General features: G+C 38.0%; 2 protein-coding genes across 2 annotated transcripts; both read left to right on the top strand.

Moving 5' to 3' along the window:
- Positions 1-491: 491 nt before the first annotated feature.
- On the top strand, positions 492-9,062 carry LOC139709016 (S-adenosylmethionine-dependent methyltransferase Rv2258c-like). The gene is made up of 5 exons (XM_071620984.1): positions 492-636; positions 2,221-2,423; positions 3,579-3,790; positions 4,776-4,898; positions 5,357-9,062. The coding sequence occupies exons 1-5, from the start codon at positions 565-567 to the stop codon at positions 5,920-5,922; spliced, it is 1,176 nt and encodes a 391-aa protein (XP_071477085.1). The 5' UTR covers positions 492-564; the 3' UTR covers positions 5,923-9,062.
- Positions 9,063-16,722: 7,660 nt separating this feature from the next.
- LOC139709015 (S-adenosylmethionine-dependent methyltransferase Rv2258c-like) lies at positions 16,723-23,645 on the top strand. Its single transcript, XM_071620983.1, has 4 exons — positions 16,723-16,922; positions 17,917-18,128; positions 18,936-19,058; positions 19,575-23,645. Exons 1-4 carry the CDS (start codon positions 16,729-16,731, stop codon positions 20,138-20,140), a joined length of 1,095 nt encoding a protein of 364 aa, XP_071477084.1. The 5' UTR covers positions 16,723-16,728; the 3' UTR covers positions 20,141-23,645.
- The last annotated feature ends 1,814 nt before the right edge of the window (positions 23,646-25,459 follow it).

The raw sequence follows: 25,459 nt of genomic DNA, 5'->3' as shown, positions 1-25,459 counted from the left end.
AAACTTTCACCGATGTGTTCTTCTAATATTGCTGCATTATCTCAATCCACATGTACATGAACGTGAACTTATCCTTTGAAAACATCATCGAATCAACTCAAAGTAACTGGAAAGCCCTTCTCCCTTCCTCCCCCCCCCCTTTCCCTCTCTCTCTCTCCATATGCACACATCAACCTTATTTTACACACGTATTGCACTATTTATGAGCATCCTTTTGCCAAACACCGGGGAAGCCCCTCGTCCGAGTCAAACTATCAAAATCAATAATATAATTATGATTAAGAAACATAAATTGATAGGTACTAAAGTATAGGTGAATGCAAAACGAGTAATGAAAAACTCAGTCATGCTGGTATCTAGCCTATATCGGGGTCGCGGTACAGTGGTGTACGTGCATAAATGTTGTTTACGAGCTGATTTTCAAACTGACCTTTACCATGTAGCGAGCAATCCACATACCCAAGCCTTCTTCCTACTGCTTGGTATATATACTGTTCGCTATATATACTCGAAAGGCAATTTCGCCCATTGCACTGTTTAATACTGCTAGTGTGTGCATCGTATATGCAGGGGCACTACTCTTTCGTCAGGCGGATTGGAAGGGCAGAGAAAAGAAAGTGTAAAAGTTCACTCGTGGTATGTATCATAAAAACAAAATCACGTCATGTTTCTAGAGATAATATCTCAGTATATGCTACACGTCTAGCTACATTATAGGCCTATAAATATAGTACTCACTCTCAGGTGCAGAACCTCCAAAGTTTGAAGGGGGTATGGCTGGACTTTGCAGCTTGTTCACTAAAGTACTCATCATGCCCTATTCAAACCACCCGACCCGAACGCATCACCCGATGAAACGAAGTAAGCCTCTAAGAGAGATCGGAAGAAATTTTGAACTGTTTTTTTTTTTCAATTTTTTCCCGATCTGAAAATAAAGAATGTCCGCTCCCACCCCTTCCTCCAAACGCTGCTTTCCCGACCTGCTAGTTCGGGATAGATCGGGGTCAAGATCATGATGGTGGAACGGGGGATTACCCAGAGTAGTCGTCTAGCTTATAGACTTTCAGTGTGTATGATAAGCTTTGGGGACATCGTTCCGAGTATTATGTTCCACCGTGGTTCCACACAGGCTACATCTGGATTCACGGAATCCAACCCCTATTGAGAAATATTATTAGTATCATACATTACTCCTCCGGACAGACAGATTTTCCTGTCTTTATAGTTTGCCACTTGAAGGAACAGTATAAATTTGGGAGGGGTAGATGATTATCTTATGTTATGTGCATTAAGTGTATGTAAATGGCAAAGATGGATTATATACATAGATGGAGAGGTAGATAATTATTTTGTGTTGTGTACAGAAAGTGTATACAACAGTTGAAATATGGATACAGGTAGATAGGCAGAAAGCGAGACAAACAGACAGATAGTACAGTATTGTGTTTATATAGGGCTATAGCTAGGTTTTAGGGGATATATAAGTCGGCATAGCCCTAAACTGTGACCAGTTTGAACGTTTAAAAAGGGATGGTTTGTTGAAAGAAAGAAAGCTGTTCATTTCTGGGACTCCCCAGGGAATGTGCATTATGAGATCATGTAACCTTGTATTGTGCCTATGAATATCCTGGTTGAAATTTATCACATTGGTGGAGCACATTGACATCTAACAACTTTGATAACTTCGGCTCTCGATATGGAATCAGCATGAGCACTATAGTGCCACCCAGATAATATCCTGATTTTCTTTTTCTGCTGGTACAATGTATAAACAGTTTCTGTAAGCGTGACAGGTATGTTTAAAACCCCATATTACATTACATTTGGTAACGACAAAAAGCAACAATTACTCCCTTGAATGCCCAAAACCACTTGCCCTTTTTAAGATAGTTTTATACTTTACCATTTTTTTTTCATGACGCCTAGACTATAATTATAATTATGTCATTTCAGAGAGGTCACTCAGTCAACAGAAGTATGTCAGAATTACTTCTGTGACACACCATTTTCGTGATAAAGTCTTATTAGGCTTTCAAATAAACACAACTTGTAATATAGACAAAAATAAACATTCAGAGAGCTATTTTACTTCATTTAGAAAGCTGTTGAAATGAGGACAATATTGTTGTACCTTCTAGGGAACCGTAGACCGCTATTTACAGAATATCAGTTGCTATTGATCAATTGACTTTGTATGTTTGATTGTTTTTGTTTCAGCAGATCTCTATCATGGCTGAGTCAGGGGCTAAGGAAGAAACTAGCGAGGCGTTTGCAAACAGGTTCAGCACCATCCTAACACATGGCTTCGTCGCTTTGGCCGTGTCACTTGGGGTTGACACAGGCATCTTTGATGCCTTGGTACACTTGAAGGACAGAGAGAGCACATCACAGGAGATCGCTGATGCTGCAGGACTCAAGGAACGGTATGATGGGGCATGTAATAATACTGTATAGCTAATACACTGTACACCTGTACTAGTCATCTAAAATGAAACCATTTGCCATGCTGGCAAACACCATTGTGTTCTAATTTAATCTCTTCGTGCAGTATACACTGTCAGAAAATGCCTAAAACCTCAACTCGTCCTTGACCCAGTGTATATACATCTGCATGTATATCAAATATACATGTGCTGGAAAATTAATTATGTGACCTTTTGTGAGTTTGATGAAGTAAAGCTGTTATGCGGTTGGTGATTTAAATACTTAGTATTAATATACGTGTAGTGTCATTTATATTCCACATACTAAGAATCTTAATATAGGATAAGTCTAAATGCTGATCATGTGATAAAGCGTATAGTTTTGCCCATCACATCACCTGAGAAGGAAACCTGCACTGTGGCCTAAGAGATTTTTCTCCTCCCCACCACAAATGCGTACGCTATCTTTTCTCAGCTGCGCTTAGGAAAGTTAGCTATGTATACATCCAGATCGCCTTGGAAGTGATAGTTTGTCCCATCACCTTCACCAATGTTGATTATTTGCTTAATAGGGTTAGGGTCAAAGGCCAAGGGTCAAAGGCCAAGCTAAAATGCTAATGTTCTACTATTTGATACTGAAATCATACTTTTCTCTATACCTCAAAAATTACTCAGTGCATAGACTTATAAAAGGGTCGAAAGTCAAGTAAAGATACATGTACCTGCATTGTTAGACAATTAATAGCAAACCTAGTTCAAGGAAAGGGAACATTCAACATATTTGTGAAAAAAACAGTCATTTCAATATTTTGCCAGTTATGTGAAACTGTCACACACATTGCCAAGACATTGTACAATACGCAGACCTATGAAAGCCATGCGTTATGGCTGAGGCATTCCAGTCGCCATAGCTGCATTGGGGGGGGGGGGGGGGATTGTAATAAATTGCCACATTTTTCACGGTTGGTGTGATGTTCCTTTCGATGTTGTTGATTGTATACATGCATATAATATATCATATTCTTCCGTTTATCTTGCAAATGTGATGTATTCTTTTTAGCGTGTGAAGTTGAGCTTTGAATGGGGAAAAAAAGAAGAAAGAAACGTGGGCAAAGTCAAGATGGCAATGTTTGATTCTTTTCTTTTAAACTTCAGGTACGTGAAAGAATGGCTCGGCTGCATGTCAGTTGCCCGGTTGGTCGATATCAACCCTGAGACAGAGAAGTACCGCCTGCCAGAGCACCGTGCACCCTTCTTCACGAGAGGGACTGATGCACATAGCCTCGCCGTGTTCTCTACTGAATTGCCCATGCTGTCTGAGGTATACAGCAAACTGGCGGATTGCCTCAAGAAAGATGGGCCGTCTGGTGAGGCATGCTGGGAAGGCTGACAGAAAAGGGGATGGAGTATAGACCTATAATCATCTATTTATCTGGGTTTTTCCTCGCTGTTTGTGTGTGTGTTTATGTGTGTTTGTAAAATATATATTACCCCTTTATAGAGGGAAGTTTCATACCAAATCGCAATGTTGCATTTGGCATGGCATGTGTAGGGCCCACCAGATATCCTGCAAGGAATCACAAAAATGGTGCATGAGAAAACTTCTGTATCATGATATTATGCAAATTTACAAGAAAGAGAGAGAGAGAGAAAAAAAAATAAAAGAAGCAAGAGATGTCTCCCTGTGGCAGATGTTGTATGTTTGTCAGTATGGTTTCCAGAACCTTTGCCAACATACTCCGCGGAAAATCCACCTAAACCTACTCCAGTTAAGGACGTCAATGTCCTGTATAGCGAAATAGTACTAGCAGAGGGTGTGGATGCGAGACTATAATGATCCTTATGTGTATTTGAAAAAAAATAACCTGCCATGGTTTAATTAGAACTCTGATATGCGCAAGAATACATCATGTTGACAGGATGATATCGCTGCAACATTTGCAGGGCACATTTTATGTTTCTTCCACTATATGGCACAAGTTTGACTTTGGTAATGAAACACTAACAGGATTTTTTTTTGTCAGATATTCAAGCAAAGTGTGAACTTTGTTTAAAGTTTGACTTTCTGAAAAAAACAACAACAACAGGTATATACAACAAAGTGAATCCCTTACCGGTAAAAGAAACGGTGTTTGCAAAGGAATATTCATCAGTAGCAAAGGCTATGAGGGACAGTGAACCATAATTTATCATTTTAGACTATTAACAAACATGCTGTTATTTACATTTGATCATGTCAATTATGTCAAAAGTTTGTCACAGAATCGAGAGGTTAATTAACATGGCATGCATTTGCAATGAAAAAAAAAAACCCTCACAAATATTTTCGGGTTATTTCATGCTTTTCTTCAGGTTTACCATACTCTGACTACTCACTCTTCCACTCCTTCATGGCATCCTTGAGTGGGAGATGGGTTCGCAACCACCTTGTTCAAGACTTTATACCATCGATGCCGAAAATAGAGGAGAAACTAAGTAAGCTGTATTCTTCTTCGGCTTGTGTGCTCTGTTTTTTTTTCTTTTGTTTTCCTTTTCTCCAGGGTCTTGAGATTAGGTGAGGGCTGTGATCGGGTTTCAGATTCTGTTTGATATGAGGATTAGGATTAGGGTAAGGGTTATGTTTTTGGATGGACTTTATGCTTGGCTTACCTTGCATATATTTCATGGGAGCAATTGTTGCAGGAGCAAGTGTCATGGAACCTCCATAACTTATGATTTCAGATGTGAATAGGTACCACCCATGTCTCTCTGAACTTGTTAAAAAAATCATGATAATTTGCACTGCGTACAACTTTGGAAAGTGACTTCTGTTCCAGGTCGTACCATATACAAGGCAAACCATTCCAAACTTTGTGCAACGGTTTGAACTGTGGGAACATCTTCTGTTCTATAATCAAGGACTATGTTTTATGATTTGCTCCCATTCCTTGCAGAATCAGGAGTAAAGGTGCTGGACCTTGGTTGTGGTCGCGGTGTCGCCACATTGCTCTTTGCGGAAAACTATCCAAACAGCTCGGTCATCGGCCTTGAGATATCTGAGGAGTGTGTCAGCTTCGCTAGGGAGCAAGCCGAGAAAAAGAAGCTTACCAACGTGGAATTCGTTCAGTGCGATGCTGCAGAGCTTCCAAGTGACTGGTCCAATTCAGTGGACTATGTCTATGTTTACGACGTTATTCATGACCTTGCCCAAGCAGACAAAGTTTTGAAAGAGATTCACCGCATCCTCAAACCCGGGGGTGTCTTTTCCATGATTGAACCGGACTGCGAGACGAAGCAGTCGCGCAATGTTGGACTCGACAGGTTGTCTCTGTTGTACACAGTTAGTCTCTTTCACTGTCTGCCAATTTCTTTGTATTTTGATGGGAGCGTTGGGTTGGGCACAGCGTGGGGCCGTGACAAAGCCAAGGAATACATCAGTAATGCAGGTCTAAGTACAGATGCTGTAGTGAAGCTTCCAGCTAGTATTCATGCTCATTTCATATGCTCCAAACCAAACTGACAGTGATATAAAATGACCACTAGACTTGTCAAAATGAATGGGCGCGAAAATTATGTGATTTCTTTGAAGCAGTTGTACTTGACTTCAGCATAACTGTCAGGAAACGAAATAGTCTTGTACAGATTAACTCTCTATACAAGTACCATGATCACATACCCAACTTGGTCTACGGCTTATGCCAACTGTGCATATTTTGCTCAAAGGCACAGTGGCGTGCACCCATACAAACGACTACTAAATCACATAGTATGCCACAGTTATAGTCATCATTTTGCAATTCCATTCTTTACATACATTATATACGCGCCAGCTTGCGGTACGTAACGACTGAATAGCTGTGCTTCATATAGGAATTTTCAAAGAAATGTTGATGTTCTGTAAAGGTTTTGTCTTCAGAAGTCATGCTACTCATGGAATTTTGTGTAATATGACCTAGAATACATTCGTTTTTGTTTGTTTGTTTGTTTGTTTGTTCTTGTTGTTGTTTTTTTTTTTTTGGGGGGGGTTGTGTTCTGAATACAGTGTACTGGCCATTTATAGGAGAAAAATAGCAATAGCTTTGTCTTAGAATTTACATCAAAATAAGGCTTTCAAATTTTGTCTACAACTTTGCTTTTCTATAATCCTAGCATAGACTCTTGACTAAAAAGCCACCTGGCTTTGAAAAACATGCAGTGTTTCCCAAAAGCGCTTGTATTGTAGTCTTAGAATAATGTGGCACACAGGGGGTAATTGACACCATGGCACAGTAGCGTGAAAGCAGTGAGGTTGAAGGAGGCATATTGTAAGTATGTTGCAACTTTGCTACTTCTTGATTGAAGGTGAACATGTTAACTTACTGTTGAAGATCCATCGTATATATTTCACTCTCAAAACGATGACCTATACTAGTATTTAGGCCATGGGTTAGTGTCGGTCAACCTGCACTCCATCTAGACCAGTCCTAACATTTATTTTTGTTTCCATGTAGCCCTTGCTCTGGATGGTCAGAAAAGTGATGTTAACACACACACACAAAAGTTGGGTCTAAGACCCGCCCCGAGACGGTTTGTGACATCACTTCCGGAACGACCTTTTAGCGAATACCAGGTATGGGGAAAATGATTTGGGTAATATTCTAATAAAGTGTCCCCGTGCCTTTATTTTTCAAATATGACCGATCATTTTGGTATTCTATTAGATTTCTCCGAATATGGGAAATTATGATGCAAAGTAAAGTTTGGCAATATAAGCCCTCAGATTGCCGTCATCGACAACGAAATGGGCAATGATGTGGACAACATTTTGAACAAAATTTGACCAAATTTGTGCAATTTTTCAAATTTAAGCCTTTGACTTTGTATCTTTTTGTGAAAAATTAGTTGGATGACTTGAAATTCGGTAGATATCAAATAGATATCCGTTTTTATAAAAAAGGGAAGATTTTGGTCTAATTGTAATCCTGTCGTCTTCTGTAGACAGTTAAGTGCGCATGCGCAGTGTCTAGAAATAAGAAATAAGGAGGAAATGATATTTTGAAAATTCATATTTTTTTTTTTTCAATGAACATTTCCTGACCAATCCTTATGAATATTCAAATGAGCGGGTTGATGATGTCATACCCTCACAATTTTTAATGTACACTCAGCAAAAAAAAAAAAGAAAGAAAAGAAAGTAAACGCTTTTTCAAGTGTATATTTCTCATAGAATATTTGGCTATTAACCTGGTATGTCAGCAAAAAGGGAAACTTAATGCATGAGTGAACACCTTTGTTTTTCTCTTCCAGGGCACACATTTTTCAAATTAGGAAATTGTAAATAATGTTTGGTTCTTGAATTTGTCTCATGACTTCTTAAATCAGTAGATTAAAAGAAATAATTTAAAGAAATTCTGCTCATTTGATCATCTTTATGCTTATTATTCCCTATGTCATTTGAAGTTTGACTTGACAGAAAATTCTTATTTTCCCCTTTAGTTTCCCTCGTTGCTTTTCTTAGAGGTTATAAAGAGATAAAGAGAACGAAAGCTTATTTTTGCTATTCCATTTATGTCCCTCATTGTGTTTAACTTGTCTTTTGTTGTCGATGTTATCGTGAAGGGCATTTGCAAATGAGAGAGAACATGTCAATTTTTGCAATTTTTACAAACGAATGTGCTCACTCATGCGTAAAGTTTTCTTTTTAATCAATCTATTAGCTTAACAGCCAATTAAATTACCTTTAATTTGGTATAATACAATGATTTTCATCAAAATCTTCTATGAAAAATATGACCTCGAAAAGGTGTTTACTTTCTTTTTTTGCCGAGTGTATGTTATTTTGTTACAAATGACATTCTCATGAGAAGTTGTAATTTTTAGCTAGTACAAGTAAAAGCTTGCATTTTCTCATACCAAGATATATCTGAATTAACATTTTGTTCTTTTTATTTTGTGTGGTTATATTAAGACAAGTTTTATTTCCGCACACCTGAAATATGATATATTTCTATACAGCTGAAATATGATATTTATATTTGTCACTTCTGTATATTAAAATCAATTGATAAGATAATTATGATATGTGTTTAATTTACGAATATGTGGGGCGTGCTTGTGGGAAGATCTTGTTTAACATCTCTGCTTTAAAGGACAAATCATCGATGAATCATCTGCGTGATTGAAAAGCGAGAATGTAAGGAAAAATCTGATTTTTCAGCACACTGCCAAGTGTTTTGTAAATCAGTTAGAAAGGCAAAACAGTTCATTAAAAAAAGACACCTATGTTATGACCATAAATATGTATGTTATAGTCATTGTTATCGCGACGAATAATTTGAAAAGAAGGAAATCATTTTCCTAATAATTCATTTGTGGAGTAGTAACAGCTGTAGTGGCCATGTTCAGGCTGTCAATCAATGGACAGAAAGGAGTTTCTATTCATTGGAAGAGTGTTTTTGAAAGTAAATTGTGTACTTTATGAGATGCTGAAAGCATAATGTGTTATGAGTGGGCAAATTTCCGAATGATTATGAACAAATTCTTCATTAGAAATGGAAACCTGAGGTTTTTGCGGTCAATTTTTTGAAAATAAATTGTGTAATTTATAAGATGCTGAAAGCGTAATGTGTTATTAGTGGGCGAATTTTCAAATGATTGTGAATAAATTCTCCATGAAAAAGAATAATGGAAACATGAGGTTTTTGCTTTCAGTTAATGAATCGACAATGGAACGTGTCCCTACTCTCTAAAAAAAAATCGAGGGAAAATATTCACTCTTAAATTAGTGAATACGAAAAAGAGTGAATTTAGAGTGAAATTGGAGTGAATTTTGAGTGAAAATGTTCATTTTCACTCATTTTGGAGTGACCTCAGGGATCACTCGAAGATTTTGGAGTGATACCTGAGGTCACTCCAAAACGAGTGAAAATGAACATTTTCATTCAAAATTCACTCGAAATTCACTTGAAATTCACTCTTTTTTGTATTCACTCCTTTAAGAGTGAATATCTTCACTCGATTTTTTTAGAGAGGTATGTCTGTTCATTTATATGCCATGATAGTGGGTTGTTTGTTCATTTGCAAAATTTGTTGACTGATATTCATAAAGATATAAACACTGAAAATGTTGCGATACATGTATACATTATCACCATGGTTAGACATACTAGCAGTCACCGGCGTATAAATCCGAGCGATATGCATCACATGCAATCACGATTACAAACCCATAACAGGACCGGCGCAACCGTGATATATTGTTTTGTTTTTAGTTTTTAGTTTTTAGTTTTTAGTTTTTTTTTTTAGTTTTTTTTTTTTTTTGATTTTGCATTGTCAGGCCTGAAATTCGGCGATCTGATGCACACTTTCGGTAAAAGTTTTGGATTTTTTTTTCTATCACAAAAAGTAAGAAAAATATAGATACCTGTACATGTATTCACAGATAATCGAATGACTGAATCATGGTATCTCAGCTCTTGTTCCGCGTGTGCGACATCACTGTGTAGGCTTACGGGGGTGGGGGGGGGGGGGTGGGGAGGGGTGTATGCATTTGGTGCATGCAATGTATTATTATGTGTACGAGCGTCGATGTCCGTGTGTTTCTGTGTTTGATTCATTTAGGTGAGAGTTACCTTCCTCAATATATTAGATTAAAAAAAAAAATGTCACTATGACGACTGGCAGGGCCTATGGTATGCCTCCGCCATATCGCATGGTTCTCCCAATAGGTCTGTACGTTTTGACAATATCATGAGACAAATTCACATGATTGGAAAAAATTGAAATGACACGTACAACTTTGACGAAATCCCAAATGTGTTGAGCGTTTATTCTTTGAACCATATAGGTTTCATTTTGGAAGGCTAATAAGAAATTGTTTCAAAAAGCAAGTATTCTAGTATTTTCACTGAACCTTTGACCCTTGCCCTTTGACCTCCCCAATGGTCATTTACTTCTTGGTAATTCACAACAATACTTTGAGTTGTATTCAAAATATGGAAGAAATTGAGATTTGAACTTTTTCACTCAATCTTTGACCCATTTCATGGCTCACATCTTTCTCTACAAAATCATTATGCAGTATTGACTGATGTACAAGTATAGGCCCTACTTACCTATATGCCTAATTTGATTTAGTGTATTCATTGCGTAATCTCCGATAAGGCAGGGCTCGACACTAACGGTGGCCCGATGGCCCGGGGCCACCAAAAATGAAAGTCGGGCCACCAGATTTCCAAAAAGGGCAAATTTGGTGGCCCGCCTCGGGCCACCAAATTTTTTTGAAAAATATGTCAATAAATTCGTAACTTTTTGCGACGGAAATTAGCAGTTAAATTTGTTTAAAGGATGGATAAAAAGGACTGAATGAGTGCCTGAGAGTGAGTGTTGCAAGTTTGTTGAAGTTTATTGATGAGTACTTGAGATAATTATGTCCAACCTCTAATTCTTACTATCATAAAACTTAAATATTGGACTCATTAAAAAAAAAGGACTTTGAATGTTTTTATTGTTTTTTTCGGGACACCAAATTTTTCTCTCGGGCCACCAAAAATTTGAAATTTAGGATTTTAGTGGCCCCATCGGGCCACCAACAAAAAAGTTAGTGTCGAGCCATGGATAAGGTATGGAGAAAATAGTGTAATTTTACCCTCGCCACACTTAGTGTGAAGGGGGTATATATATAGGAATCATCGCGATGTTGGTCGGGCGGTCGGGTGGTCGGGCGGGCAGGCAGTCGGGCGGGCGGGCAATCGGTCGGTCTGTTGCAAAATCTTGCGTCGCGAACTCCTCCTTATACAGTTTTGAAGCAATTTAAATGAAACTTAGGGTAAATGATGATACTGAGGTATAGATGTGCAAGACATGTTTTTGTGTTTGTTGGACAATGCGTTGCCATGGTAACCATAATTTTACCAAAACCTAGTGGATTGAATAACTTCCATAGTATTTAAGCAATCAATTTCAAAATTGGTATCTATGATGATCGGTGTATAGTTATGCAAGACACTCTTTGTGTTTGTACTTGACAAAGCGTTGCCATGGTAGCCGCATGTTTTCTTCGAAATCTTGTGGAGTGAACAACTTCCACAGTTTTGAAGCAATTGAAATCAGATTTGGTAGGCATGATGATATTGAGGTATTGTGCAAGATATGGTTTTTGTGTTTGTCGGATAATGCGTTGCCAGGGTAACCATAATTTTACCAAAACCTTGTAGATTGAATAACTTCCATAGTGTTTAAGTATTCAGTTTCAAAATTGACAGCTCGTTATTCCGAAGGTTCGTTATTCCGAAGGTTCTTTGGTCCGAAGGTTCGTTATTCTGAAGGTTCGTTATTCCGAAAGTTCGTTATTCCGAATATTCGTTATTCCGAAGGGTCGTTAATCCGAAAATGAAATAAGATTCGTTATTCCGAAGGAAGGTTCATTAATCCGAAAATGAAATAAGGTCTGCTATTCCGAAGGTTCGTTAATCCGAAAACGAAATAAGGTACGTTAATCCGAAAATGTAATAGGGTTCGTTATTCCGAAGGTTCGTTCATCCGAAAACGAAATAGGGTTCGTAATTCCGAAGGTACGTTAATCCAAAAATGAAATAAGGTTCGTAATTCCGAAGGTCCGTTGATCCGAAAATAATAGTAGGATCGTTATTCCGAAGGATCGTTAATCCGAAAATGAAACAAGGCTCGTTATTCCGAAGGTTCGTTGATCTCTTTCAAAGTCTATATATACAAGACGTCATTTGATACTGGTACAATTAAAAAAAAAAAACATGTACGTATAGATGTTGCCGATTATATTGGTCGTTATCATACGACCAATCATAATCATGATTCTGAGTGCTAAAAATAACCATTATGAAGGTGGACGATGTGAGCTCATAATGAACCGCTGCATGTCGAAGATCCCGACTACAATATGGGGAAGGTGGGACATGGAATGGAGCACTTAATTTCAAACTTACAAAATGATGTCCTCATTGACAGTAAAATAATTAACAGTTTGAGATACACGTTGTATGAACTTTATTATGCAAACGAAAACACGACAAATCCACTGTAAAATTTCAGGGAAACTCGAAGCAAATTTAACAAAAGTAATATCAAACTTGCCCCATATCTGGGGATAATGGCACTTAAAGGGCTTACTCGCCAGTTTTTACTCGTGAACGGACGTAGTACGCCGTGGAGTCCATCGGCGGCCATTATAGTATGTAAACCGCTGTGAAGGAAATTCTTCCTCCCTTTCAGCTTTTTTCAGTTTTAAGGTGAAAAATGGATGTGTTGAAAACCTCATGATGTCATAGGTAAGTTTTATTTCGGCTTGTTACTATAAAAAATTAAGAAATTACCTTTATTTTCCCATCTTTAGTCCCTCATAATTCGTGCTAACGAGAACGCGCTCTTCTCCCCCCCCCTCTCCTGCCAACATAATGAACAAGTTTTTCAATCTGTGTAAAAGCACCACATTCGGCTTATAATATTCAAACAGATTTTGCTAATGAGCCTATCTGAAATCTGGCGTCTTCTCCTATTGCCATGGCAACATTAAAAAAATCGCGTGTTTCCAATGATATACCATTGTTCAAGAAAAGTGGCTCACTTCATAGTACTGGAATTATTGCGATGAAAGTCCAAAATATTCCCTTATTTCTTCTCATGTTGCCATGATAACACATTGTTTTTGAAAAAAAAATACACCTTTACTCATTTTACAGTAGCAAAGGTGCCAAAAGTAACTAAATATTCATGGACTTACAGCCACCTGTTCAAATGCAATCGAAATGGGGATGATGCCATGGTAACACTTAAAAGTTCCGGAAACTACCATGTATATAATGAAATAATGTAAAAACTTGAAATAAGTGTCTGAAAATATCTCTTTCAGTTTTTTGTTCCATGAGCATCTTGGTTATACAAAGTCACATTTCCCCTAGGGCATGGTGATTGCTATAACAACGACTTTGCCGAAATATTGATAGAACAAGAGCACTGGCATCAACCATAACTTATTATCACTAAATACACAATGCTCCAACTATGGCTCATTGAAACTAAAACTTATTGGTCTAGCGTTTACTATAAAATAATGATGCCTGTTTAGCAATCACGAAGCTCCAAATATTTTTCCATACTCGCTTGAACATCCACTGACCGTTCAAACGATGTATATACAATAATTGATATAAGAACAATAATTTTTGTATGAAAGGAAACTATTTTCATAGGCCTGGGAGTAGGCTGGGACGTCGTCCTAGCCCCGAACCCTAAGCTGTATTAATGCGCTTGCATGACGGTTAAAATGATAGTGCATCTTATTTGATGGAATGACCTATAATTCGAACTTCAATCTTCAAATCTAAAGAATATCTACCTGAGAATCAACCTTTCTCAGTTATGATAATTATGGACAAATACAATATGAATACTGTGACGACCCAAATCCACTACAAAAAAAATAAAATAGAAACAAAAAGAAATCATTAAATACACGAAGTTTTTTAATGCTTTTAGTTCATTTCAGTTAATGAAATATCATTTATATATGTTTTTAATGTGAAACAGTCATTGACCGATTAGCTATCTTTGCATGACTTTGCAAAGGGTCCAGACGACAGCCACAAATTTGGACTTGTGTCGTTTTTATATTCAAGTATAGGCCTATATTATATAGGGCTTAGTTTCATGAAGACACCTTGAGCCATTCCGAGATATGGAGGAAAAAAAGGTGAAGTTTTAGCAATTTCACTTGACTTATTACGGTTGACCCGGTGGCCTGAAACGTTCTCTTGATATTTTTTTTCCCTTTGACCTTTAACCTTGAGCATGTGCACCCTAAAAGGTTGAAAGACGAATTTCATCCACTAAATAAGTAGGCCTATCACTTATTGCCAAATTTTATTTGGATAACTCGAATGGTTTTAAAGTTACGCTGTCCATTGCACGTATCGACTGCGGACGGGATTATTTTGTTTATTTTCTTTTATCTTTTTTATCATCACATAGATTTTCTTTTATCGATTATCGATCTAATCGAAGAGCGGATAGGAAGACGGACGGATGGGACAACCCAAAAACATAATGCCTCCAGCGACACGTCGTGGTGACGGAGGTATAAAAACAATTCAAGCCACTCAAACTATCTGGCGATGATACTCAATAATGCCATAAATAGATATAACCGACCAGTGGCGGATCGGGGGGGGGGGGGGGGGGGGGGCGGGGGGAGGCACCGGGCCCGCGCCCCCTCTTTATTTGATGTTAAAACAAAAGAAATAAAAAGAAAAAAATGGGATGAAACCAAGCCCTTCTCCCTTCCCTTTCTGCGTTCACCTCTCGCCGGCGCCCATATAAATCAACTTCATTCATATCCCACTTAAGCTCTATCTATACTGTATGAGCATCCTCCTGTCAACGAGGGAGATGGAAGTTTCTCTCCCACATACCTCAAACTATGCAATATTGATCGTGTGCTATCGCTGTCATAAAACAGATTTTGAGACAGACCCTATCTATGCCAGCACTCCCCGAACATTATAATAAATATGATACAGTGTAGCGATTGAAACAGATTTAGTGAATGCGGAATGAGTCGAGGTATGAGGGAGGCTACTATAGTAGTTGCCTGCATCGCATCGTAGAGCTGGTTTTCTCCTGAAACTTTTCTGCATCATCACATACAGCGGACCATTCGCATCTCCAGTGTCTAGGCTGATTTTTTTTTGTACACGTACAGCAATATCTGCCATGCCGGTGTCCGGTAGCGGCCAACTTCTCATATAGGACGGAACCTTCACGTGCACGACCCACGAACGTTTATGTACGTAGATCAGAGTGGTTGGGTAATTCATGCGAGAATCTAACGTTGGTGCAGTGCATCGTTTGCAGGGAGATACGGGTCGCTAGGAAAGTTCACTTGTGGTATGTATTAAAAAAAAAACCATGATGTGTTTTAGAGATAATGTCGCTGTAATAGATTTAACCAGTGCTACATAGCACTGGTTAGATCTGCAGAACCTCCAGAGTTGAAGTGGGTATGACAGTATGACTGGACTTGGCAGTTTGGTCCCTACTCATCATGCTCTACCATATCTCTACTAACGTTACATAGCAAGTCATAGACTCTAACGTTTAATTGCATCCACCGCACCGCCACACATTCAGCTCCAATCCGACATCGCTCGATCAGTGCCTCGATCCGCACCTGCACCTCCAGGAATATTAAAGCATTGTTTTGTGAAAACCACTTTATTTTTACTTTAGGCGGAGGCATATGGCAGAAGTTTACGGGAATTTACTAGTTATACTTAGTATTAGAGGGCTCTTAGGCCTATGATAAGTTATATAGCATGCAATATGTCTAAACTGGCCTGTATGAGTGTATCCCCATCTCTGTCACAGGCTGATTTAGGGCCCTAATTTGTTAAAGCCTGTACGTAGGCTGTATGTAAAATTTCGTACCAGCCCCTGCCGATTTATTCAGCACAATTTTGATTGACAGATTACTACAAAGGCTTTGGTGGCTACCACTAAAACTCATTTGTGATTGGCCGACGGTGCAAGGAAACTAAATCTAGTGAGAAAAAGCTTCCCCATCTTCAACCAATCAGGAATATCCGAAAGCCTTCTCAAAGTTAAGGAAGTTGTGGCCCAGCAGAAAGGTGTATCAGAGAAAAGAGATGCTACCAGCCTATGTGATTATGCGGGTGTGCAGTCAAAGATGACCAATGCGGGGCTGCCAACTCTCATGCATTTCACCAATTTATCACACTCTCACATTGATATACTATCCCCTCCCCCAAGTTACAAGCTCCTTTGCATTTTTCAAATGCTGTATAATTAACACATTCAATGTTGGCAGCCCTTCTGATGTCCCCTACAGCAGTGAGAGCAGATTTTTCTAACTTTATTAACCCATTAGCCACTGAAATGTAGAAACCGTAACTCCCAAAAACACCATAAACCACCCATCCGTTAAAAAAAAGAAGAAGATGTTTTATGCGGTACTATTTTTTTGTTCCGTTTTCATTTAGAATAGGTTATCATCTATATAGGTATGTAATTTCAGAGAGGTCAAAGGTCAGCAAAAGCATGTCAATTACTTCTGTGACACACCATTCTCGTGGTTAAGTCTTTTTAGGCTTTCAAATAAACATAACTTGTAACAGACAAAAATAAACATTCAGTGAACTAGTTTATGTCATCTAGGAAGTTCTCGAATGAGAGCAATATTGCTGCACCTTCCAGGGAACCACTGGCCATTATCTACAGAATATCCATTGCGAAAGGGTTAATTGATTGATCAATTGACTTTGTATGTTTGATTGTTTTTGTTTCAGTAGATCTCATCATGGCTGAGTCGGGGGCTCAGGAAGAAACTAGCGAGGCGTTTGCAAACAGGTTCAGCACTATCCTAACACATGGCTTCGTCGCTTTGGCCGTGTCCCTTGGAGTTGACACTGGCATCTTTGATGCCTTGGTACACTTGAAGGACAGAGAGAGCACAGCACAGGAGATCGCCGATGCTGCAGGACTCAAGGAGCGGTATGGGGCATATATCTAATGGCTGCTTTTTAGAATGAGTTGAATTCTGAAAAAGGAGATTTTCTGGCGCTGAATTGATAAACAACCCATAAAATGGATGTTCCTAACCCATTAAATATAAATGATGGAAATCAAACATGTTGAAATTTGAATTTTTTATAGGTGAATTGAGCTTTGAAGTTTAATGTCTATTCAAGGCATGTTTTGCTCCTGTGTCATATGTGGAACAACTATGGGATTTGAAACTCAGCGGCAACCTTGAACAACTGTGAAAGGAACTATCAGATAAACTGAAAATTCAGCACGCTCGTTTAAAAATAATTGATTCATGAATATACCAAAAGTATATAATATTGCTTGCTGCTGTGTACTTAGTAAAGTTTCTGTAGAGTTTTTCATACACACTTATCCTTCCCTCAATCAACAAGAGATAGAAACAAAATTCTTGACCACCCAGAATATGTATCTTTAAAATACTGGAAAATCAATTTGTGTGACCTTTTGTGAGTTTGGTAATACAAGGTTACAGATTCTGCACTGAACATCAAACTTGTAATGCACTGCACTATGCTCTTAATTCTAGAATTGTGAATGATTGGTTCATACACTTCCTTGTTTGGAGGTTAACATTGGAAAAGAAGCTTTCTTGTGAAAGAGTCAAATTAAGTGAAAGTGGTGTGTAAAGAATGAGACAAAACCAAAGTTCTACTGTATTTTGCAGTGGTGTTGTGACAGTATGAGTGCTTGACGTTATTCTCCCAGAGTTGATGACCAATGCGATGAGCAAACCAAGACAGGCAGGAGGGTGTCTATATTTTATATCACATGTAGCTACCATGAGCAACAGCTACTTTGTATACTTTCTGAAAAGCTTTTGTTGTTTCCCTTGTGCTTTAGTAGACTTACGTATCTTGGTTCGCTTGACACATCCATATTTTTGAATTGTGGGCAAAATCAAGATGACACTCTTTGATTCTTTTCCTTCAAACTTCAGGTATGTGAAAGAATGGCTCGGCTGCATGTCAGTTGCCCGGTTCGTTGATATCAACCCTGAGACAGAGAAGTACCGCCTGCCAGAGCACCGTGCACCCTTCTTCACGAGAGGAACCGATGCACATGACCTCGCCCTGTTCTCTAATGCCTTGCCCATGCTGTCTGAGGTATACAGCAAACTGGCGGAATGCCTCAAGAAAGATGGGCCATCTGGTGAGGCATGCTGGGAAGGCTGACAGAGGAGGGGGGGGGGGGCAGTGCATACTGTATACGCCATATATTTAGTGAGCCTAAATTTTCGTGAATCAGAACGTCCCGATGATTTCGCGAGTGGTTAAATTCGCGATCGTGGAGTTCTGTACCGAATGGAGAAATATATGCATATGTCACATTCATAGCTTGATTAGAGTCAATATTTTTGCATGTCTTTAATTTTGCAAATAGCACCTGACTCACAAATTCGCGAAAATAAAAACCTTGCAAAATGTTTGTCGTATATACAGTATTAGATCTTTTTCAACTTTTTATGTGATTTTATTTTGTTCTGTGTGTGTGTGTGTGTGTGTGTGTGTGTGTGTGTGTGTGTGTGTGTGTTTGTGAAAAATTGATTACCCCCAGAGGGAAGTTTCATACCGAATCAGTGTTGCACTTGAATTATTATATGCTATAAATTAGTATTTCTTTGTTGGATATTCAAGCAAAATGTAAACTTTGTATAAAATGTGTATTTCTGAAGGAAAAAACATGTAAAACAAGATGGAACCCATTACCAGTCATAGAAACAGAGTATGAGGGGATATTCATTGGTAGCAAAGTCTATTTCATCGGACAGTGCTCTATAATTTGTCTTTTTAGAATGTTGACAAACGTGCTGTTAGTGTTATAAACATTTGATTCTGTTAATTCCTGTTACAGAATTGAGAGGTTAGTTGTCATGACTTGCATTTGTAAGGCAAAAAACAAAAACAAAAACAAAAAAACCTCACAAATATTTGCTGATTCTTGTATGCTTTTCTTCAGGTTTACCATACTCTGACTACACACTCTTCCACTCCTTCATGGCATCCATTAGTGGGAGATGGGTTCACAACCACCTTGTTCAAGACTTCATACCATCGATGCCGAAAATTGAGGAGAAACTAAGTAAGTTGTATATCCATTTCTTTGGCTTCTGTATAGGTCACATGACAACAATTGCTGCTGCGATAATTGCTCCAGTCTTATGAATTTTCTCCAAGGTCTTAAGGTTAGGGTTAAGGTTGTGATAGGGTTTCAGATTTAGGTGGATGTGAGGATTAAGATTAGGGTAAGGGTTATGTTTGTGGGTAGAACTTATGCTTTGCTTAGCTTGCATATATTTCATGGGAGCAATTGCCGCAGAAGCAAATGTCATGGAACCTCCATAATATGAATGGTATCAGATGTGATTCAGTACCACCCATGTCTGCTTGAACTTATTAAAAAAAAAAAAAAAAATGATTTGCACTGCATACAACTTCTGAAAGTGACTTCTGTTCCAGGTCCTACCATCTATTAGTACCGTGTACAGAGGTGAACCATTCCAAACTGTGCAACGGTTTGAACTGTGTGAACTTCAAAGTTTTCTGTTCCATATTAAATCAAGGACTATGCTTTATGACTTGTTCCTATTCCTTGCAGAATCAGGAGTAAAGGTGCTGGACCTTGGCTGTGGTCGTGGTGTATCCACATTGGTCTTTGCGGAAAACTATCCAAATAGCTCGGTCATCGGCCTTGAGATCTCAGAGGAGTGTGTCAGCTTCGCTAGGGAGCAAGCCAAGGAAAAGAAGCTTGCCAATGTGGAATTCGTTCAGTGTGATGCTGCAGAGCTTCCAAGTGACTGGTCCAATTCAGTGGACTATGTCTATGTTTACGACGTTATTCATGACCTTGCCCAGGCAGACAAAGTTTTGAAAGAGATTCAGCGCATCCTGAAACCGGGCGGTGTCTTTTCCATGATTGAACCGGACTGCGAGACGAAGCAGTCTAGCAATGTTGGACTCGACAGGTTGTCTCGAGTGTACGCAATTAGTCTCTTTCACTGCTTACCGATTTCTTTGTACTTTGATGGGAGCGTGGGGTTGGGCACAGCGTGGGGTCGGGACAAAGCCAAGGAATACATCAGTAATGCAGGTCTAAGTATAGATGCTATAGTGAAGCCTCCAGCCAGTGTGCAAGCTCATTACATATGCTCCAAGCCAAACTGACAGTGACCACTGGACTTGTTCAAATGGATGGATGTGAAAATTCTTATGGCTTCTCAGAATTTTAAGCATTTCCTATCAAGTGAAGTAGGTGTACAGTACTTTACTTCAACTTAGTGTCAGGAAAAGAAAAGAAATTGTGTTGTACAGATTAACTCGCTGTGTACCATGATCACATACTTAACTCAGTCTACAGCTTGCCAACTGTGCATATTTTACTTGAATGCACAACCATGTACGAACGATCAATAAATCACATTATGCCACAGTACATTGAAGGTTCATGTGCAATTCTATTCCTCACACACATACTCGTACATGGCAGCATTTTGGTACGTAGTGACTGAATAGCAGTGCTCCATATGGATTTTCAAGTACAGTGAACCCCGTTATAACGAGTTCGGTTATAACGAGGAACCGCTTATGATCGCGTCGGTCCCGTTTTCCTTTGCGTGTAAACTTATGGCAGAACGAATCGGTTATAACGAGGACAATTTCAGTGCATCATGATAAAGAAAAACATAAGTAATTTGATCGGATATAACGAGGTTCCATTTCTTGTCTTGCCGCTTTCAAACACGCGACAAACGAAACATTGAAAACCAAATTCACGCTATCCATGTCTTTTTGCCGTTTTGCAGAGAACAGTTCTTTCCATGTTTTCTTCTAATACCACGTGATAGGACACATGAATACCTTCCGATGTTCCTCCTAAATTGTTGAACATAATCATTCAATTTTCTTTTTCGTGAGATACGCGTGGGTGATATTAGATCAGACCACAGCGCTACGAGAATAAAACAAAAAGATAACGCATTCACAAACTTTTCATGTAGCGACACTCGTGGCCAAAATGGAAAATTGGAAAGCGTGTGAAACTCATCATTATATCATTTCCATTTTTATTTCCAACTTCCAGTTCTTCTTCTGGTTAGCAAATATGAGTGTGTATGATTGTAGCCGAAATAATTAATGAAATCGCGATCTCGCCTGGTGACAGTAGCGTAAAAATAGTTGAATAACGCATGTTAACTTACTTAATCGGTGTTCAGAAAAAGAAACAAACGCATTCAACAATTTGAATAGATCTGGGTTTGTTAACTATCACAATTTTAACACTGCATTTCACAATAAAGATTTTTCTTTCTTTCAGAATGGTCTAAGAGGTACAGATTTGCGTAAAAAGGATCACAACCTTCCAAATTCAATCCTGTCGCATATTTTTCAAGAACGGTTGTACAAAACGCAAAGAGATTTTTGGAAGAAAATAAAGAATGCATTTTTAATCCCTTCGGGCGAAACGATCATACATTGTACTGTATAAGATTACACCCGAAATAATTCATGAAATTATCGCATTCCCGCAGGGCACAAACAGCGTAAAAATACCTCGCAAGTTACGGTAAACAACGCATGTATGTTACGCTATTTGCGCTGATGTTAAGAAAAAATTTAAAGGGAGTGTATAGTTTTGGTTGAGACCTAATTTCAGGTTTCTAACATTTTTGGTGAAATAATAACCTCTTATGAAATATTAAAGAGCGTGTAATTCCATGAGGAGGTCAACGTTTATTTGATGAAAATGGGTTTTGAAATGACTGAAATATCCAAAACAGAGCGATTCTAATAAAGTGTGGGACCCACCTTTCATTACAATCGCTTTGTTTTACTTTGTTTTTTAATATTTCAGTCATTCCAAACCCGATTTTCATCAAATAAACTGTGAATTGCTCTTAAAACGGTATGCCCTATACTATTTCATAAGTGTTTTCTTGGTATCTCGCAAAAAGTTAAAAGCCCAATTCTCATCTCCACAAATACTGTACCATCCCTTTAACAAACGCATTTTATACAGTCCGATTTTGTCCATTGTCATTTTGCACTGTATTTCACAAACGAAAAAATATCATTCTTTTAGAATGGTTCAACACAAGAGGAAAAGATAGGTGTAGAAAGAATCACGAATATGATATAGGCCTACTTCTCAAGAACATAATGTGCAACTACTGTATCATGCGAAGAAATTTTTGGAAGAAAAAATAAAGAATTAACTCATTTCAACCTCTACTTTTTTGTCTAATTCACAAATAATTTCCTTCTGTTCTCTCAATAATAACGATCTATAATTGTTTAATAACAACGCAAAGGATGTTCTTAAGTTTCATTGATGGATATAATGACGTCGTGCTTATGTTTTTCTTTGTTTTTGATGCGTACGGTTATAACGAGGTACCGGTTATAACGAGGTAATATCGCCGGTCCCACGGACTTCGTTATAACGGGGTTTCACTGTACTATAAATTTTGATTTTCTGTAGAGGTTTTGTCTTCAAAAGTCTTGCTTTCCAGACCTGCCAGTATTCATAAAATTTTGTGTAATCATGACCAAGAACCCCTTCTTTTTTCTGTTTTGGGGTTGTGTTCTGAATACTGGCCATTTACAAGAAAAATAGCGATAGCTTTGTCATAAAATCTACATCACAACAAAGCGTGCAAGTTTTCTCTACAACCTTGCTTTTTAAAATTTCTAGCTTAAACGCTTGAATAAAAAGTGACATAGCTCTGGAAAACAGAGTGTTTTTCCAAAAGTGCTCGTGCGTTACGGTCGTAGAATAATTGTGGCACATGGGGTTGACACCATGGCACAAAATAGGTAAAAGCAGTGAGATGGGAGGCATATTGTAAACATGTTGCAACTTTTTTGATTGAAGGTCAAAATGTTTACTTACTGGTGAACATCATCGTAAAATGGCCCCATCGATGTTCTTTGTTCACACTATGGGCACCACATTGCTGCCATATAGTGTAAGCTAGTAGTACATACAGCCAAACTATTTGAGGTGAGTATAGACATTCTTAGTATGTGTAGGGCCTGCTTGTGAGAAGATTTTCTTTGAAATCTGTGCTTTGAAAGAATGAATCATCTGTGATTGAAAGGTGAGCTATGTAACTAAAGGAAAAATCTGAATTTCATCACACTGCCAAGTGTTCAGTAATATGAGGCAAAACATTTCATTAAAAGACACCAAAGTTATGATCATCAGTATTATAATAATCTAAATGTATATTATAACAGCAATCATTGTTATTGTGAGGATTGATTTGAAAAGAAGAAAATGAAACATTTTCATAATAATTCATATTTGTGGTGTAGAAACAGCTGCAGTGGCCATGTTCAGGCTTTCAATCAACGAACAGAAGGGAGTTGTTTCTCTTTACTTGAAAATTATTTTTGAAAATAAATTATGTAATTTATCAGATCCTGAAAGCATGTGTTTTTAGTGGACAACGTTTCAAATGATTATGAATAAATTCTCTATTGAAATTGGAAACCTGAGTCTTTTGCTGTCAATTTTTTAATCGATAATGGAATGTGTCTCAGTGTCTGTTCATGTACAGTGAACTCTGTTACGGTTATAACAAAATTTGGGTTACAACGAAGTAGAAATTCAGGCAGCAACATTATCCACTCTACGTATTTCTATTGTTTATTTGTTCGGTTATGACAAAATTTCGGTATAACGAAAGAAATCTGGCGGTCCCGAGGACTTTGTTGTAATGAGAGTCCACTGTATATGCCATATAGTGGGCTGTTGTACTTTGGCTAAATTTGTTGACTTGACTGATATTCTTGAAAATAAGAACACTAAAAATGTTGCAATATGTACATTTTCACCATGGTAAGAAATACTAGCAGCTTACTGTACTGTTGATAAAGAGATGTGCATTTCTTATTCTATAGCCTCACTTCTGGATTGCACTTTCAACCACCCACAAAATTGCCTGACAAGTCCTGATTCGAGAAAAATTACACTCACTAAACATACATGTATACAGTATTGGCATATGTAGTATGTGTATGATGTTTGTGTGATATTTTAAAGTGATCTGTTTGTGTATCGTGTACAGTGCAGCATGTATACATGTACGCTATACAGTTGTATGTATGTATGATTACATGTACAGTCAACCTTGCTCAAGTCAACCTCGCATAAGTTGAATAATTGCCTTAAGTCAAAGGTCTTTTCAAGTCTCCTCTTTTTTCTAATGATTTTAATCCCTCATATGTCAATATTTTTTTTTCTAAGTTAAAGCTATTTCTTCAGTCCAAACACCACATTAAAGGACAAGTTCACCTTCATAGACATGTGAGTTGAGTGAATGCAGCAATATTAATAGAGCACATCATTGAGAGTTTTAGGAAAATCGGACAATCCGTTCAAAAGTTATGAATTTTTGAAGTTTCTGCTCACTCAAGGCTGGATGAGAAGACTACTATAGCTTGTGATGTCACATGAGTACAACGATATAAAGAAAGGAATAAAGAAAATTTAACATATTTTCACTTTTCTCGCATAACAAAAGAACACTTGACTTCTCTCTCTAAGAAGGCAGGGGGAATAATATTACCCTTAACATATGTCAGTAACAAGTCGAAGAAAATGTGCACTTTATTCAAAAAGTAAATTTTTGTGAAATTCTCTTTTTATTTTCTTTATATGGTTGTACGCATATGACATCATACACTGTAGTAGTCTTCTCATCCAGCAGTGACTACGCAGATCCTGTAAAAACGGATTGTCCGATTTTCCCCAAACTTTCACTGATGTGTTCTACTAATATTGCTGCATTCACTCAATCCACATGTATGTGAAGGTGGACTTGTCCTTTAAGCAAGCTTGAGATATATTCACAGCAGTCATTGCCATCAGTTATCCTGCTAAAAGGTGTTTGTAAAGGCCCCCATACACTAAAACATGGATAAAACCTTTATTAAATTTTCCTTCTTGACACGACGTAAGGCAGAATAGTATCTTGCTTGTATTTATTTGTGAAAAAAAATGTTCATGTGAAGGTCAGAAATCACCAAATCTGATTTGAATTCTTTTTAGTCTAATAGCATGAGGTCGTATGAGCCAAAACTTGATGGAGACTGCTCTTTTGTCAACAACCATCCATCAATGAAAATTCTGGCTAACTGGGCAGGTACACACTGAACATGAAGGTCTACAGTTTAACCCTTTCAGTGTCCAGGGACTGTGGACACTTGTGCACAATACCGTATGTCCTAAAAAAAAAATTACAATGGGGCCCTCCGCAATGATACCTTTAACAATATTGCATCAATCTAAATACAAATTCAGGGTATGAAACTATAACTCACTGCCCACATCTTACAGAAAATCCCATTCGATTTGCTTCAGTGGTCAAAGAGAAATGAGGAATTTTGTAGAGGATATCGGGAATCTTCTTCCCTCCAAGTTCTGTCTTATTTACACAACGGATCATCGAAGTGCTAAACTTGGAAGAATCAGACTCATGA

This window comes from Diadema antillarum, unplaced genomic scaffold (assembly GCF_040938485.1).
Source record: "Diadema antillarum isolate AM-2024a unplaced genomic scaffold, OU_Dant_1.0 seq00001399_RagTag, whole genome shotgun sequence".
Classification (NCBI taxonomy): Eukaryota; Metazoa; Echinodermata; class Echinoidea; order Diadematoida; family Diadematidae; genus Diadema; species Diadema antillarum.
The sequence above is the reverse complement of the archived record's forward strand: the minus strand, read 5'-3'. Positions and strand labels throughout refer to the sequence as shown.

What these genes read in the sequence shown, in the direction of transcription:
- LOC139709015 (XM_071620983.1), top strand. Translation starts at nt 16,729, where the DNA reads ATGGCTGAGTCGGGGGCTCAGGAAGAAACTAGCGAGGCGTTTGCAAAC. An exon ending in CAAGAAAGATGGGCCATCTG is followed by an intron (nt 18,129 to 18,935) that starts GTGAGGCATGCT and finishes GCTTTTCTTCAG; the next exon opens with GTTTACCATACTCTGACTAC. An exon ending in GAAAATTGAGGAGAAACTAA is followed by an intron (nt 19,059 to 19,574) that starts GTAAGTTGTATA and finishes TATTCCTTGCAG; the next exon opens with AATCAGGAGTAAAGGTGCTG.
- LOC139709016 (XM_071620984.1), top strand. Translation starts at nt 565, where the DNA reads ATGCAGGGGCACTACTCTTTCGTCAGGCGGATTGGAAGGGCAGAGAAA. An exon ending in AGTGTAAAAGTTCACTCGTG is followed by an intron (nt 637 to 2,220) that starts GTATGTATCATA and finishes TTGTTTCAGCAG; the next exon opens with ATCTCTATCATGGCTGAGTC. An exon ending in GAAAATAGAGGAGAAACTAA is followed by an intron (nt 4,899 to 5,356) that starts GTAAGCTGTATT and finishes CATTCCTTGCAG; the next exon opens with AATCAGGAGTAAAGGTGCTG.